The sequence below is a fragment of the Triplophysa dalaica genome, chromosome 6, assembly GCF_015846415.1.
Source record: "Triplophysa dalaica isolate WHDGS20190420 chromosome 6, ASM1584641v1, whole genome shotgun sequence".
Taxonomy (NCBI): Eukaryota; Metazoa; Chordata; class Actinopteri; order Cypriniformes; family Nemacheilidae; genus Triplophysa; species Triplophysa dalaica.
In genome coordinates this window covers 1,602,224-1,619,072 of record NC_079547.1, presented here as the reverse complement: position 1 = coordinate 1,619,072, position 16,849 = coordinate 1,602,224, and the positions used below count along the sequence as shown (strand labels likewise).

Sequence of the window (16,849 nt, the reverse complement as noted above, 5' to 3'; positions counted from 1 at the left end):
CGCCCCATAGAAAGTGGGCGTGTCGAATGAAAAGCTGAAGTTGTTGATTTGCTTTTGTTGCGACATACATTTTATGAAGGACTATATAGCACATTTGGTTTGGAGCTCTTTATCGGACGCTATCTCATTTAACACATGATTGTAAACAGGAAGATTGGGGAAAATGTCAGCATGACTTGATCATGGTGCAACAGGGAAAAATGATGTTTTGTGTTCATGTCAGGTTTTTTATTAGTAAACATTGAAAAGTGTCTGGTTTACTCAAATGATGAATCCGAGCCGAACATCCGGACGCTTTCCCAAAAGCTTGTTTTGCATTCCCTCCTTGGGAGCCCTTGAGGTTCTTGAACAATAACAACATCCCCCCAAAGGGTTCCTTCTTGTACCCATGACACACTTTTCTTGTAAAGACTGTCATGTAATGCCATAATCTGCACGTATACTGTATTTTTTCACAATAAATAAGTGTATTAACAAAACATCTTTGTTGCTCAACGTTTGAAAACTTTTATATTTTCCATTATGTTGCTTTACCACATTATCAGACCAGCACGAAAAACTGCTGTAAAATGTTGAATATAAATGTGTGTGGTTCATTTCAATCTATAATAAGATTTGAAAAAGTATTAAATTCACGTATCAGAGTGTTGGACACAAGAATGTGAGCTCGGGACGCCTCCCACGTCGGGTTAGATTAGGATTACACGATCTAGCGAAATTGAAGAATAAAAAACCTGAACAGAAGAAACAAAGTTCAATGCAACTAGACATCATATCAAAACTTCATTGCAAAAGTCACTTTATTTCACCACTGAAACAAGTAAAAATGTTTTGTGCGGTTACAAAAAAAGTGTACAGTTACATTTCAATGAAATGCGTTATTGTTTAGCATTTGTACAAAATTTGAGTTCTTTAGTCTTTACAATTAAATTTATTTAACAAACTCAAAATTTTTTTCAATAGTACAAACATCTTGTTTGTAAAATTCATTTCTTATTTGGAACCATTTCTCTGTTCTCAGTCAGTCTTTTTATGGCTTGTTTTATGTTCTGGGTTTCCACGCAGACCTCCCGTCTCACAGTCTGTTCTGGGATTCACGGGGACGTCCAGACACGTGTTGTCAACATTAAACGCAGATGCTGATTTTTACTTGCGGAAGCGTTTGAATAGAGGATGGATATTTTTGCCAACAAAAGCTTTGCTCCCCCTGGACATCTGGTACTCCATATAGACCGTATCATCTGCTCCAGACATGGAGCTCATGGTTCCCATACGTCGAGAAAACTACAGAAACAGATGGAGAATACAAATAAAATCCGCACTGAAACTAAGCCAGCTCGAGTGGTAGCACAAAACAAATGTAACTGAAAATAAATTAAAAGTAGCAGAACGAACCTGTAGTTTTCCTCCAACCTCTCCCAGCACCACCTCCTCTTCTGCATCAAGATCAGATGCTGCCAGAACCTTCTGTAGGAGCTGCTGCTGGTCCTCACGAGTGGAGAACATCAGGTCTTCCTCCTCCAGCCCAGCCAACTTTGTGATCACCTAGAAAAAGACAAAGAAAGACAATATAAGGCTCCGTTTAATAATTCTCTGTACTTGATGCTCAATCGCACGCTTCCTTTTTTGACTTTGATCTTATTTGGGCACATAAGTTCAGATATTTGCAGATGACTCATGGCAGACCTTAAAGCTGTACCCCTGGTCCACCAGGAAGCGCTGTCTCTTTGTGGAATACGCCATCTCTTGTGTGTCCTGAGAGACGAGCGAGTAGAAGTAAGCGTTGTATTCCTCCGCCACCATACCTGCAAAAAACATCATCACCATCATATTTCATTCTCATATTACTTTTTAGCTATGTTTATTTTCATCTTGATGTGAAGCTATGTGGTTTAGTACGGAGCTTGTTGATGGAGATTTATGAGAGGGGAATTAAAAATACTTTTCAAAGCTTTTGTGTTATCTCGCAAAACATTTAGCTGCAATATTAGCAAAAACATCATTTCCGCAACACGTCTTTACCGCAGCACATTTTCAAGGTTTCCAGTATATTTACTTACAAATATAAAAATAAACATGTTCAAGATTAAAATCTTAATGAATCCTTGCAATTTTGTTGACCTTATAATATTTATTTCAGACTCTGATGATTAAAATCCTAACTCACAGGGGTTGATTTTTTTATTTTGGAAAGTCAAAAGTGGCGTAGTTGCAGAAACACCCAGGGTTGAAGTCACTTTGCAGACGGTCCCTTTGGACTTGTCCATGTCGCTGCTCATATATATATAGACTAATTTATATCATAAGGGTCGTTTTGAGGAGGATTAGATTGTGGATCTTTGTCTAAGGAAAGATGTGTGATTTGTGTTACAACAAGGTTTAGCTCAAGAGTTATTGGTACAGGAATCTGACACTATATGAAGCGCTCACTTATAAATATACAGATCTAGTCTGAAACTCTGCCAGCGGGACATTAAACATTAAGATTTGTCTGAACTCGCAGGATGTTTCGCAAAATAACGCAAAAGCTTGGAAAAGTATTTTTCTCTTCCCTCTCTTATTTTTCCCACAACCATATCCCTTAAGGGGCTCCGTAGTTATGCTCATTCTTTAGCAAGACAGAAAAAAGTACGAAAACACAATGACATGTCACTTCTAGTTAATGATGACAAAGGCTGTAGGTTCAAATCCTAACAATAAATCCTTCATGATGATAAGAGAAGTGTTGAATTTTTGTGTCCGGTTACCTTTTTTAGCTCGCAGCACTCTTCCCAGCCTCTGAGCCTCCTGACGGCGAGAACCACCGTGAGAAGAGATCTGAATCAACACGTTTGCTTCGGGCAGGTCGAATGAAGTGTCTCCTACCTGTCGGAGAGAGAAAAAGAAAATGAGAAAGAAAAAAGGACCTTTGCACTAAATATTTAATACTTCAAAACGTTCTATGTGCATGTGAAAGATAAAAGAATGAGAAGCATGTTTGTTACATGTTGTTTTAGTTCTTATTTTCCTCAGTGTTGTACAGGCCTAATTGTAAAGCACCTTGGACCAAAACCATCTGATTAATACATCAGTGGGATTTGTATGGTTTTGGAATAGGCAGAGCGGATTTGAAAGGTTATTTAATGAACAAAAATGTGGATTATGGATTTCTGAGGTCACGGCACGTCCTGGAAACAAAGCAATGAGCATTTCCAAAGCACTCAAACTACAGATGCGGTTATTTTGCAATATAAGAGAGGACATGAAGTTGAGCTTTGAGAGGATTTGAAGGGTCAGTATTGGCTTTCGACTGCTTTAAACTCAATTTACAACAACAATTCGGACTGTTTCAGTAAAATGATGTTGGGATTACTATGCAAATCCTATTACAACCAAGGCATTGTCAAGATTGTGAAATGTGTAGGTGTACAACAACAAACATGTAGAACTCATTTTCATTTTAATTTTTTTACTATACTACCTAGATCATCATTTAAAGATATATAATAGTAAATATGACAATCAAGAAACCAGTTGGATAATAAAAATTAAATATTGGAAGACGTCGAAAAACAATAAATAAAAATTTAAATCCCTTCCTATGATTTACCTTTGAGATAAAGATAGTGTTGATCTTTGGATTGTGTTTAAAGTTTTGAAGAATCTGCATACGTTCTCCTTGTGATGTGGGTCCATAAATATACGGCCTAAAGAGAGAGAATGAAAAAAGTTTTATGGCTGAATTAAACCAGATAGTAAAAGCTCAACAAGTGTTCACTGCGCATGCAGTGTATAATCCCATCCCAATACTTCTATACATGCTATATTTTCGGTTGAACCTGTACTCCGGAATGGGATAGTGTCCTTCTTTGCATTTTAAAGTCATACTTTGATGCACAAGCAAAATATTACGTACACAAACTCTTATACATTTGTAATTCACCATGCATAATATAAATTACTGTGTGTACATATTTCTTTTTCATTTGACTTTGATAAGTCTATAAATGTATTTTCTCTGCCATGTAGCCAACAATGTACTATAACAAAATAATTTTCTCCAAAAAAGTTGTGTAGAGATTTGTGTGCTAGATTTCACCTCACAAAACATCTCAGGTCTCTCCATTGTACTCATATAATCGGTTGAAAATGTGCACCATGGGTTTGACCTTTTACAGTTAGCTTTTTCAAAATATGCTAAATATTTATATTCTTATAATTAACCTAAACGGTCTCTTTAAGGGGCGATTTCCAGGACAGGGCTTCAGTCTAGTCCCGGACTAACTTAAATGTTGTCTTAATCAAAAACAACTTGCACATAAACTAACACTTACACATCTTTAAATATATCTGTGCACTTGTTTTTCCTCAAGATTAACACAGTAATGTGTAAATTATGTTTTTTGAAATGACTTGCACATCCTATTTTAACTAGTCCGGATTTAAATGAATCCTTAATTGAAGTTTAAGTGCTAAAGCCAATGTTTTTAAGCAGACTTTATCTTAATAAATGTGGACAGAAAAAGTGTTTGTGTGTTTATATTGATCCTGCAGCAGGTTGCTTCATCTGACAGCACAAAGTCATATTTTTGTGGTGAGGTTGTATGTGTATATTAAAGGCAGTATTACTTGTTCAATCGAATGGCGTATTCTTTCAGAGCAAAGACGTTGTCTGCAAAGACGATGATTTTGTCGTTTCTTCGCTCGTGAAAGCGGATCAGGAACTGACACGCGCGGAACTTATTCGGGTTCATGGTGTACAGCAGAATCCTCTTCTTTGACTTTATGGCCACATATTCACGATAAAACTCAGGAGACATGGGGCACCAGACCTACACATACAGCGAGAATAAACACAACAAGAACGTTTTAGCTTAAAACACACACAAGGAACCATTCATAAAGCTAATGCGAAAACCATGACACGAGGAAAACGTTCACTGCTTAACACATTTTCATCCGTAAGATTTCTTCACACAAATATTAGATTAACCTCTCAACGCTAGCCTCTCAACAATGGATAAAATTTATTAAGAGAGGAAAATGTTTTACTTTAATCTTCGAGATGAAAACAAGAGACTATTAGTTAAGACTGTACCAGACTGTCTGATATGAATGTACTGGATTGATCCCTGAATAGTTCATACGTCATTCAAACATATTTTGCACATTTAAAATGTACCTCAGCACACTGGACTTTGGCGATGTAGCCATTGTTCTGAAGCTCCATCCAGTTTGCCTCAAACAGCTTGGGTCCGATGAGGAAGTTCAGATCCACGATCTTATCGTCCTCTCTCACCAGCGTGGCGGTCAGACCCAGTTTACAGTGAGCCTGGACGATCGTCAACACCCGTCGGAACATCTTTGCTGCCAGACAAACAGAGACAAGAAAAACATATTTAAGAAATATGAATGATGCTGTCTGTGCCTTGCGAGCCCTGGAAATATGTTATGAATTTGTACTTTTAACTGAAACTTAATTTCCCCACTGATACCAATAACCGATTATTTGCCGATAATGATTCTCAAGATTAAATTAAAGTAAGGGTTCACTTTAAAATGAAATATATTCATAATTTACTCATCAACCTTTCATACAATCTGTACATGTGTGTTTGTTTCTTCTGTCGGAAAACAAATTGAGGTTTATAAGGAAAGCTTTCCAGGGTTCTTCTCCATATAATGGACTTGAACGTGGGGATGTTGGTTAAGGTCTAAATTTCAGTTTGATTGCATGATGCGGAAGTCGTGGCAATGCATTGCGTAGGCAGAGCAAGCCATGCATTTACACTGAAAAAGTATATTATTTTTTAGTTCTCAGGGAAATGACAAATCGTTTGGCTAGACGACACCCTTATTAATCGGCTGGTGTCGTGTAAAGCCATTCAAAGCTCGGATGAAACTGAAATTTGGTTAAAAACTGGTGATGTTTCTTAACATTTTCTATATACAGAGCACAAATTAACTGCATTTTCCTGTCCTCTTTTGATTGATAGTATCGATACTATCGACCGATAATGTGAAATTTGCTTTTATCAACCGATACCGTTTTTCTCCGATATATCTGTGACTAAATTACGATTGGTCATCAACCTTGTGTTTGTTTGAGGTCTTTCTCTCTGTGCATCCTTGTCTCCAAACACAAAAGGGCCTGTTCACGAAGAAATGAAGGAAAACAAGCCACGTAAATCACGAGCCAATGATTTTGTTGCTAGGCTAAACTCAAACAGTCATAAAAATTGAGTGGGATTTTGGAGTGTGGTGACTTGATAAAAACAGATAAGCGACGAAATTGTTTGTTGTTTTACGCCATGCTGTGATTTATTGTTAGGTCATGTCAGTTCTCACACACCTGGAATTGTGTGAACCTCATCCAGTATAATGAGACCCCACTCCTGGCTCTTCATCCACTCCATCACTCTTTCAGCCTCCCACGAGCGTTTGGTGGTGTGACCCAGCATCGAGTATGTGCTGATGGCCACCGAGCAGCCGATGGGCTTATCCTTCGCGTCCGAAGTGAATCGACATATCTGAGAGTCGTCGATGGTGGACCACATCTTAAACTGAGCTTTCCACTGCTCCACCGACACCGAAGAGTTTCCCAGCACCAGACAGCGCTTACGGACCGTGCAGGCCGCTGTGACGCCCACCAGAGACTTGCCAGCACCTGGGCGATAAAATAAGACAACGGTGTAATTTATACCGGATTCAAGACGTAATAATAGCCTCTTTTTTTGAGGAGAGAGAGAGTTTACCGCAGGGAAGCACAATGACTCCAGACCGAGCTCTGCCGTTCCCGAACATCTTCCTCAGACTCTTCTCTTGATAGGGTCTCAGCACGGCCGTGGCCTTCAGGTCCATGTTGATGTCGGGGTTCACCGTGTCGTTCCGGAAGTCGTACTCGGCCAGGAGAGGATACTCCAGCTGAATGCAGCGTTTCTGGAGCTCTTCTATCATCTCCTGATGACAACAGTCCAAAAATCTCATCGCACCGTGTACAAGATCGTTCTATTTCTTTTATTTGTTCTTTCCTATTGCTCACACACCTGACGTATCTCGAATGATACTGTCTTCGTCTCCTCTTCTTCCTCCTCCTCTTTATCCATCTGTTCATAGAAACTGTAGATGTCCTCCGGCACCTGGGTTTCCGAGCTCTGACCGTCCGCCGGCTGAGAGGAGGACGGACCACCGTTGCCCTGCTGAGACTTTAAGATCTGCACAGGATGCACAGGATGGTTTTAGCTCAATTACTAAAGTATTGTTCATTTACCAAGATGTTAAGATTCATCATGTGTGTTCATGTTCTCACTGCTGATTTGCTGGAGATGACCTCAGTGATGAGATCGGTCTCATCACCCCCGGCCGATCGGAGACGACAGTCTCGAATCACCGAGTCCTGCAACAATCTCTGAATGACATCAGGAAAGGCGCTTTCCACAAAGTACCTGTGGCCAACACACAGACAGTTACATCACCTCCTCCTGACGACCACTAAATGTGACACGCGAGGAAACACAATGACACTATGTTCTCTGACAGATGAACAGACCTGTTGTGTTTCAGCACCAGTTTGACTTTACCGTAACTCACGGTGCACAACTGTGGAAGAAATAAGAAAGAGATGCTCGGACTCAATAAAACAAAACAGCAAATGCACTTGGCTTTCCACAAAATAACACGCAAACCTTAATAAACTGTACAATGCCGTCCGGCACAGAAGTTTTGCTGAGTTTCTGCAGGTACTCTACGATGTCAGAGGTCTGCAGGCCGACGCTCACGGCAGCGTACAGAGAATACGCTGTCAGCTTGTACTCGTGCACGTGCACGGGTCTGCACACCGGCTCCGCTATAGCCACCAAGAAGTCCTGAGCGTATTTATAAACGGGAGAGAAGGCTTCCAGAAAGATGTGACCATCAGGAGCCTGCACATCCACCAGACAGAGGAAAAAGGCTGAACATTAACATGAGCAAGACCTTCTCAGAGAGACCGAATTTCATTAAACACGTTTCAACAAAGTACGACGCAATCTGAAAAGGGATTTATATTCTTACCACCCATAGAGGTCTTGAAGAGTGGTCATTCTTTAGTAACATCTGCAGTCTGTAGTCTTTGGCTCCATACTCGTCCTGTCTAGTGCTTGATTCCTCCACCTGTTTCCCAGCGGCTGCAGGTATGGCCTCCTGTGACTCACTGCCCGTCACCTCTTCATCATCATCTTCATCATCGTAATACCGCTTTTTGGACTTCCTCTCTAAAATTAATCATTTCAGCAATTCAGAAAAGATGCAGATTCATAGCCATGTCTCTATAGATCTGCTAGAGATCTATACATATACTTCATCTCTGTATGTCATTTGCAATAGTCCCATTATATTATTTTGAGATCGAAAAAAAGTGGCTCCACAGGAATAGAACTGGTCATATAGATAATAACAAATATTTATTACAGAGATATTTTATCGTGAAAATGAACCATTTCTTTATTATAGTAAAAGTGTAGTAGACATTTGTATTATTAGTTTTCCTATAAATATCCATGTTTATTGTCCAACATAAGAACATCATACTTCTGTACTGTCATCTTACAGACGCTTTTGGTTTTACGTAAAGAGAATAATTGACATAATATTTCAGACATCAACAACAGCAGATGATGCATTGGTAACTTTGTCCATTAAAATCGTGTATTTATTTGTAAAACACAGTCTGTCTCTTACCTCGATCTTTCTTTCCCATCGTGTCTTGGAGTAAAAAGTCCCTCACTGTGAATTCATTAATGTTTTATCACAGTTTTATCTAGAAAAACACATTAGATCTCATAAAGACGACACTGATGAGGCGGCCATTCCCGAGCCTCACTGACGGAAGTCCCGCCTTTCAGTAAAACCGATCGATGGAGTGACAACCTATTCACGTGCGCAGTAGCTGAAAGAAGTTTTTATTTCAGGTTTAATTGCTGGTGAAATAATATTTGTTTTATTGCGACTCTAGCCATGTATTGTCGAAATGTAATTTAGATTTTTTCGATGTAATTTTTATTATTATTAGGATGTGGTCTTCCCACATTGGTTGACCGAAAATGGCTAATTTAGCGGCCAAGTGCGGAGACCTTCCATATAGAGACTTTGGTCAGCACTTTTCCACTACCATCACTGATGATAAAGACTAACCGCGAACACCTACCGCCACCTGCCGGTTGAATGTATGACCGCACACAACATAACGGCAGCTTACTACACTCCCGGCGCAAAATAAAACTCTTTGCATGTAAACTAATTTATTTCGCTAGAACAAAGGAAATACAATACCATGGACACCAGTATGTGTAATAGTATATGAAAAATATTTACTGACAGGAGGTTACAGAGATGATAATCCTGGAACAAAACCTTATGTATGGAAGATTCTCTGAACAGATTTTCATTTTTAATTTTCAAAACAACAACAGTAAAATGTATGTTTACACAACAAACAAGTCTTAAACATTTACACAATGTAATATTGTTATATATGAAAACGCAGCTGATTAAAATCAGAGACAAGGAGGAGTTCAGACACTGTGTTAAGAGGACAGTTCACCCCCCAAAAAAAATCTGTCATCATTTACTCATCTTCAGGTTGTTTCAAACCTGTATGTTTTTTTGTTCCGCTGAACACAGAGAAAGATATTTGGAAGAATGTCAGCAATTTTCAGTTCTGGTACATCCACTATCAAAAAAGATTTTGTATTTGTTCTGTTGAACACAAAATTAGATGTTTTGAAGAATTTACGAATGCAAACCGCTCTGGGCCACCTACCATTTAATTCTTCCTACTATGGTAGTCAATGATTTCCCGGAACTGAAAATTTTCTGACATTCTTCCAAATATCTTTTTTAAATTTAAACAGGAATGAAATAACATGAGGGTGAGTAAATGACAGAATGGTCATTTTTGGGTGAAGTATCCCTTTAAGCACACCATTTATCAAACCACAGCATAAAACTGTACCTCATTCATTAACACAAGTTTCATAAAAAAAACATTCTTGCATAAACGGGTTTGAATAGAAAGCAAAAAAAAGATTTATTATACCTATATTCTTCTCTATTTTTAATTATAATACTCAGAAAGCCATTCTGCGTGCGTTTCGTGTTTCGGTCCTGTGTGTTTTTCTCCGAGTGATGAGTTCTTGTCCATTTATGGCTGGTTTTACAGTAAAAAAAACATCTTCAGGTTGTGGTTCCAGGTTGACACTGATGTCAAATATCAGATGTGTTGTTTTATGCCCCTGCATCAGTAATGCAGGCCGAGTATCTGTATGTGTAGAGTTTGTTATCTGCTCCACCACTCAAAATCAACTAGAAAGAGAAAACAAGATGGAGAAAACACAGATTTTAGTTTACTTGAAGGTTCAAAATGAATCAACCAAACAAATAACCGACTGATCAACATCTAGGTTTGCCAGAAGAGAAAGACCGTGTCAGGTTTTACACGCACATACGCATTTTAGAGACTAAATGACATAGAACACAGACAAATGTGGTTTGATGTTGTACCTCGTTCTCTGTCCAGTCAGCACACAGAACTTTGTCTTCGTGAGCAGCAAGATCATAGAGCGGCGCTTTATAACTGTGATGGAAGAGAGAAGGATGATTTACATCCGATAATGAAGACAACAGCGATGACTGACATTGTGTGAGCTACACACCTTCTGACGTCCCACAGTTTCACCATTTTGTCTAGAGATCCTGAAACCAGCTGCTGCTCATTGGAAGGAGACCACTTGACCGTCGTCACCCAACCATTATGAGACGTCAGTGAGACTAGAACCAGAGAGCCATCTGAAAAACAGCAGGTGTTACATTTTACATTACATTTATGCATTTGGCAGAAGCTTTTATCTGAAGCGACTTATATTGCATTATCCTATACATTTATACATAGGTATTTACAATCCCCTGGGATCAAACACACAACCTTGTGTTGTCAACGCAGTACTTTTACCACTGAGCTACAGGAAAGCTAAAATCAGTGTTAAAATCAGACGATGAGCTGTGTCAATCAGGACATCACGTGTCTCACGGTCACCTTTAGATCTCGGGTCCCACAGACGCACGTGTCTGTCAGTGCTGCCAGAGGCCAAGCGGCGACACAGCGGAGAGTACGAGATGCAGTTAAACACTTTACTGCCCGTCTGCAACGCAAAAACATCCCTTTGGTTAATCAAATTATTTCTACATTTTCCGGAAACGCGAAAAAATTGAGATTCACTCACTAAGGTGCTCTTCTGCACGCCAGTTTCCGCGTCCCAAAGGCGGATGGTGTGATCCCATGATGCACTGCACAGCTCCTCATCCAACCAGAGCACAGAAGACACGGCTTCATTATGACCCGACAGTGTCATGAGGGGGGTCTGGAGCACGACAACAAAAGATTGTGAGATTGCGTCTGTCCGTCAACAAAGTCACCAAACGTGTAGATACTGACCCGCGTGAGCCCCATCTGCTCAGTCTTCTGCTTTTTGCGGGGTCTGTTTGGTTCCTCCATCTCGTCCTCCTCTTCTGTTGGTACTGAGGACAATAACGACACCGTTCGTTATTCCATCAATGTCTTACTTTAAAAATATATCTGACAGATTCGGAAACGTACCCGCTGACCAAACTTTAAGCATTTTATCCCACGAACCGCTGCAGAACTGAAAGAGTGACGGATGCATTAGAAATACTTTAAACAAAACATACATCAGCATTCGTCTAAATGAAACACTATGCACACACTTTCGTTCTGGTGGGATCGACGGCAACCGTGTCAACGCTTCCCGCGTGTCCACGGCAACAGTGTCTGGCTTTCACTTTGTTCCTCTCTGAATTCCACTCCCACAGCAGGATGGTTTGATCCAGAGATGCCGTGACAAACACAGAGCTCAGACCGTCTAGACGACACACAACCATCAGTGTGACAACATTTAAACTCATTACATCAAACTAACACATGACTTTAAAACTCTAACCTCTCTTCACCCATGACACATCCTTCACAACATCAGTGTGTCCGGCCACGGTCATCACCGCCTTCCCTTCCATCGACCAGATCCGAGCCGTCTTATCATAAGAGCCCGTGAGGATCCTGAACACACATTTATTTAACAGATCGAATAATTTCTGCTTCGTCACAGATCAAACGGTTTGCTGATATGAAACGCACCACTCAGAATCTGCGTGGACAGAGCTGATCCAATCATCATGCATGATGCACTCCTCCGGCTGCGGCGCCGTGAATTTCTCCACATACTCGATCTCAACTACGTCCTCCTATAAACGCACACATTCACAAATGAGCTTGTGCGCAAACACCCATCACATGAGGTCGGTCTGCGAGTACGCCAAACAAGGCTACAATGGATGCACGGCCGTACCGTTGAGATGTTCTCCGTCTCCATGTGATTGGCCAGTAAGGTGCGCAGAAACTGCCCTCGCACCAGGAAGTCGAACTCAACTTGCTTGTGTCCGGCTGTAAACACAAACAAACAAACTGTGTGACTGAAGAACAAGGTGGTGAAATGATGGAGAAGAAATGTAGACCTGCATTCAGCTCACCATTCTTAACTTCCAGCAGTTTATTGATGATTCCACTGAGATCTGACACTTCAGAGGCAGCAGGGATGGAGAAGGGAACATCATCTATCAGATACCTACACACAGAGAGAGAAACACACGTGACTTACTTCATCTAATTCCATCATCAACATTGTTGAAAAAGTAATAAATTATATTGATAGTAGTGATATAATATATAGATATTGATATAGTGATATCATTTATTTGTATTGACTTAATCTGTGTCAACTACATCCACATAAACAAAAGAAATTCATGTCATTTAACTAGAGTTAGTTAGTTACTGAATATAGCAGATGAATAACCCATCGCCATTGCTTAAAAACACACAATATAAGGACAGATGTAATAAATAAACACATTTATTCCGGCTCGCAGTATGAACACTTGAGATATCTGATCTAGTCTTCTACATCTCTAACGTTACTGGCACCAGTAAATATAAAATGGTCGTCACGCGCAGTAAAATAATACTCACTTTTTGTTCTCGGTGAAGAATCTGGCTTGCAATTGCGACATTTTGTCTTATTAGAGGGAGACTAAACAGAAAACATGTGTTTTTACCGGACAACTTCACTTCTCCACCATGAGGTTCCCCGTGTGCGCGTGTGTAAGACATGACAGTCGATCGCAGAGGAATCGTCGCTCGATGAACGCGATCTCCACTGTAATGTCTGTGTCGAGCTGAAAATAAAAACATCGATTATTTTATCCATTTCCAGTGAAAAATAACCTGTTTATAAGCTTAAGTGCTTAAAGGTTACTGGTTAAAAAACATCGAATTAGTTTTTTTAAAGATATTTAAATAATAATAATCACCATTATAAACACTAAATCTAATAGAATTTCAATGACTGTTTCTATTGTGTTTTCTTGCAGGCTGTGTCATTTGTTTAGTTTTTAGTTGTTTTATTCGTCTACTTTTAAAACATTTCTTCAAAGAAAAAAGTTTCTCAACAATGCCTCACACTGCTGATTTGAAAGAAAGCAGTCCGGCTGAAGAAGAAAACTAAAACCACAACATCAAAATATGTGACCCTGGTCTTAAGGGTCAATTTTTCGAAATTGAGATTGAGCAAAATATTGAGAAAATCGCCATTGAAGCCATCCACAAATAAAAGTTTTTATACATTTACGGTAAGAAATGTATAAATATCTTCACGGAACATGATCTTTACTTAATATCCTAATGATTTTTTGGCATAAAAGAAAAATCTGTAATTGTTACCCATACCCTGTGTTTTGGCGATTACTCAAAATGTTCCCGTGTTACTTAAGACTGGTTTTGTGATCAAGGGTCACAACACTTGTTATGGAAATACGGGCCAAAATGAACCATTCCTATCCACATTTTTACAAGCTCTATGCTCCTTATGTTTCCTCATTTGTTCATGTTTAGATAGGGTATAGTCTACTATAAAACTAAAGCACACTTGGTATTTTATTTACTTCCTTTCAGGACACTCATGGAAAATTGTGCAAGTCCAGAGAGGAACTTTGCTCCATTTTCCTGCTTTCTTTTTGAAATGGATGTGATTTCTGACCAACGAGACAGTAAATGTGATGTCATAATGTGTAGTTATACTGTCATGTCCTTCTAATCCTGTGCTTGGGTTTGTAAACACATCACAACTCTGGCCTGAGAGCCATGCTCCACGAAGTAACAAAACATCCCATAATCCAGATGTCCTTGATAAACCAGGCCCATGCTGTCTGATCAACAGTCGTCACATTGACAGTCGACACAGTAACTACATTGTTTGGGTCACGTCGCCCCGGCAGGCCGAGCGGGTCAAGGTTGTGTGTGCTGTGGGTCCGCAGCTGCAGGAGGGCTCTCCGCTTTTCCCAAAACCTTTCACGTCTGCCGACCTGCCTGGGGACACCATGCAACTCCCCTGAGTCTGCTCCCTTGGCAGCGAGCGCCCGGGGGAGGCAGGCCGAGAGATAACACAGCGCTTGAAGATCCCCACATTACCTCAGCAGATAAGGCGGAGGGAGGGGGATGGAGCCGAGCGGGGTGGACATCGGGCCTTTGGGTGGAGGAGAGGGCCGAGCACCTCCAAGCAGTAGGAAGTAGACCCTCGAGCGGTGTCATTTAGAGGTTTGGTGGTCTCACCGCCGGTTCCCATGTCAGAGCGAGCGCAGGGAGAAGCCGGGATACAGGAGCGAGGAGAGACGGGCGGGAAGAGCCAACGCACCCAGAGATGGACGCAGTCATGCGTGAGGCAAGCAACACATAGAGAGCCAAAGAAGTGGGTGAGTACAAGACAGCAGATGAAGCTGGTTAACTTTTAATTCTTTCAGTATGAAGAAAACATTTGTAAATGTAAAATACACTGTTTTTGTTTTTAAAATTTATCCCAAATGGTTTCATTGAAATGTTTAGAATGTATTTTTTCTGTCACTCTTTGTTATCTAATTTATACACTTCAAAAGGGTCTTACTAAGTAAAAAAGTACCAGACAAAACCTTTATCTTTAACCATGGTGGATTATGAGAAGATTTATTTTTCAATATTTTAAGGACTTCATTCATTTTCAATTGAATTCTTAAAAAAAACATTTGGAATATCAGAGATGCTGGCCTTTGTTTTTTAGATTCTTCGCTTTCATTGATGTACACAAAATACTTTTTGTAATATTCTAACTCACCCAAAAATAAAAAAGATGCCGTCATCACTTATTCACTCACATTTTTGAAAAGTTCATAAAGGTTTGAATACATTATAAAACCTTGTTTATTTTTGGCTGAAAATATTGAACAGTTTCGTTGATCTTAGGTAAAGTCCGACTCGGCCATTCCACCAAAGGCATGCAGGACTCAAAACTCTCCGGAGAATGCGGCAAGAGAGAGGAGTCGTGTGAAGAACCTCAGACAAGCTTTTCATAGCCTTCAGTCTGCCCTGCCGTCTGTTCCTCCTGACACCAAACTCTCAAAGCTGGACGTGCTGGTCCTGGCCACCAACTACATCGCCCACCTGACTGAGACCCTGGACCAGGGTGGAGAGCTGGCGGACCACGGCATCAGACCCAGAGCAGAAGGATCCCTGCACCCTGTCAAGGTGAATGATTTCTGCCAATCTCTACTGTCGCTTTATGGACGCTAAATGATTCCTAGTTTTTACACGAGTAGCTACAGCACTTTATTATGTATAGAAAACAATGTAACGTGTGCCATAAAGATCATTTAAAATTTATTTTGACTTGGTGAGATATTTAATTCTGACTTCATCCTGTTTGACAGAAATGGCCCATGCGGTCTCTTCTCTACTGTGGGAACATGGGAGGACGACTGACAGGTGCACCGGCCAATCAGGAAGCAGCGTGTGTCTCAACAGTGAAAGCTGACATACGGACTGAAAAGACGTCTTAATGCTAAACCACTGACACGTGTTTGTGAACAGGTCAAATGTTATTTGATAATCTGTTGTTAGGATGTGTTTTATCACACAGATACAATTATTTCCACATTATTTAACTTGTATTGTGATAAACTGCAAGTTTATTTGTGACTGACATTTTAAGAGACCTTTGAAAGAAAACCAATACTGTTAAGAGCTCAAGGATGCCAAAATGACCTAATCCACGCTACTTATATAATCCCCACACCTCTTACTGTGCTAAAAACAACAATTCATGTTTTTTCCACAAAGACTTGTTCTTTTAGATATGTAGCGAACACCAAGAATACACTATTTGTCATCCACTCTTTTCCTGTAGAATAAAAATGCAAATCTCAATCAAATGTCAGCCATGGCTACAAAAATCTGTTTAATTTGTTGAATGTTTTACCCATTTAAAGCTTAACAGTCCACCTTATCTCTCTCCATTTGTTGTTATCTTGGACTGTTTGGGTTTAATATCGGTTTTGCGGTGGATGGTAATAAAATGAATGGAAGGGAGGATTGTTATAAGGAACACTTGGCAACCGCACACGAATGATGGAGAACCCCCATGTCCTCTTAATCATGGGCAATATTTACATTAAAACAGATTATTCATTATTTAACTGAGGAAATCCTCAAAAATCAATCAAAGAACTACAAATACATATGCGTTGTGGAATAAACCTGCTACTACAAGAAATATACAGCATTGTATGTTCTTATGGCGTTAACTTGGTACACAAAATACTTTTTACCATGCACTTGTGCTAGTAATGAGGAATCAAATCTCATCTTTATAACCGCGTTTTAGTGTGATTCAGTCTTTGATCAACCACCTTGGCACAAAAGATTTTTAGATTTTTCATGCATAAAAACAGAGTGACT

The 16,849-nt window shown here is 39.9% G+C and overlaps 3 protein-coding genes across 3 annotated transcripts; 1 reads left to right on the top strand and 2 right to left on the bottom strand.

Annotated features, from left to right (window-relative positions):
* Positions 1 to 782: 782 nt before the first annotated feature.
* On the bottom strand, positions 783 to 8,846 carry ercc3 (excision repair cross-complementation group 3). The gene is made up of 15 exons (XM_056751657.1): positions 8,698 to 8,846; positions 8,032 to 8,231; positions 7,665 to 7,901; positions 7,529 to 7,578; positions 7,289 to 7,424; positions 7,026 to 7,193; positions 6,735 to 6,939; positions 6,332 to 6,646; positions 5,162 to 5,346; positions 4,609 to 4,811; positions 3,590 to 3,686; positions 2,748 to 2,865; positions 1,687 to 1,805; positions 1,396 to 1,545; positions 783 to 1,284 (listed from the first exon to the last, which is right to left on the bottom strand). The coding sequence occupies exons 1-15, from the start codon at positions 8,714 to 8,716 to the stop codon at positions 1,147 to 1,149; spliced, it is 2,340 nt and encodes a 779-aa protein (XP_056607635.1). The 5' UTR covers positions 8,717 to 8,846; the 3' UTR covers positions 783 to 1,146.
* Positions 8,847 to 9,384: 538 nt separating this feature from the next.
* On the bottom strand, positions 9,385 to 13,194 carry wdr12 (WD repeat domain 12). Its single transcript, XM_056750628.1, has 13 exons — positions 13,058 to 13,194; positions 12,559 to 12,653; positions 12,378 to 12,472; positions 12,167 to 12,273; positions 11,973 to 12,088; positions 11,740 to 11,894; positions 11,612 to 11,657; positions 11,450 to 11,532; positions 11,238 to 11,375; positions 11,051 to 11,156; positions 10,671 to 10,803; positions 10,519 to 10,591; positions 9,385 to 10,320 (listed from the first exon to the last, which is right to left on the bottom strand). Exons 1-13 carry the CDS (start codon positions 13,096 to 13,098, stop codon positions 10,243 to 10,245), a joined length of 1,266 nt encoding a protein of 421 aa, XP_056606606.1. The 5' UTR covers positions 13,099 to 13,194; the 3' UTR covers positions 9,385 to 10,242.
* Positions 13,195 to 14,400: 1,206 nt separating this feature from the next.
* tcf23 (transcription factor 23) lies at positions 14,401 to 16,531 on the top strand. Its single transcript, XM_056751001.1, has 3 exons — positions 14,401 to 14,835; positions 15,359 to 15,640; positions 15,823 to 16,531. The coding sequence occupies exons 1-3, from the start codon at positions 14,707 to 14,709 to the stop codon at positions 15,949 to 15,951; spliced, it is 540 nt and encodes a 179-aa protein (XP_056606979.1). The 5' UTR covers positions 14,401 to 14,706; the 3' UTR covers positions 15,952 to 16,531.
* The last annotated feature ends 318 nt before the right edge of the window (positions 16,532 to 16,849 follow it).

Excerpts from the sequence above, each read along its gene's own strand:
- ercc3 (XM_056751657.1), bottom strand. Across the intron at positions 7,579-7,664 it reads GCATTGTACAGTTTATTAAG|TTGTGCACCGTGAGTTACGG; the intron begins GTTTGCGTGTTA and ends TTTCTTCCACAG. Across the intron at positions 1,546-1,686 it reads ACCAGGGGTACAGCTTTAAG|GTGATCACAAAGTTGGCTGG; the intron begins GTCTGCCATGAG and ends GTCTTTTTCTAG.
- wdr12 (XM_056750628.1), bottom strand. The coding sequence starts at position 13,098 with ATGTCGCAATTGCAAGCCAGATTCTTCACCGAGAACAAAAA. Across the intron at positions 12,473-12,558 it reads ACTGCTGGAAGTTAAGAATG|CCGGACACAAGCAAGTTGAG; the intron begins GTGAGCTGAATG and ends TTGTGTTTACAG. Across the intron at positions 11,376-11,449 it reads AGCAGATGGGGCTCACGCGG|ACCCCCCTCATGACACTGTC; the intron begins GTCAGTATCTAC and ends GTCGTGCTCCAG.
- tcf23 (XM_056751001.1), top strand. The coding sequence starts at position 14,707 with ATGTCAGAGCGAGCGCAGGGAGAAGCCGGGATACAGGAGCGAGGAGAG. Across the intron at positions 14,836-15,358 it reads ATAGAGAGCCAAAGAAGTGG|GTAAAGTCCGACTCGGCCAT; the intron begins GTGAGTACAAGA and ends CGTTGATCTTAG. Across the intron at positions 15,641-15,822 it reads GATCCCTGCACCCTGTCAAG|AAATGGCCCATGCGGTCTCT; the intron begins GTGAATGATTTC and ends CCTGTTTGACAG.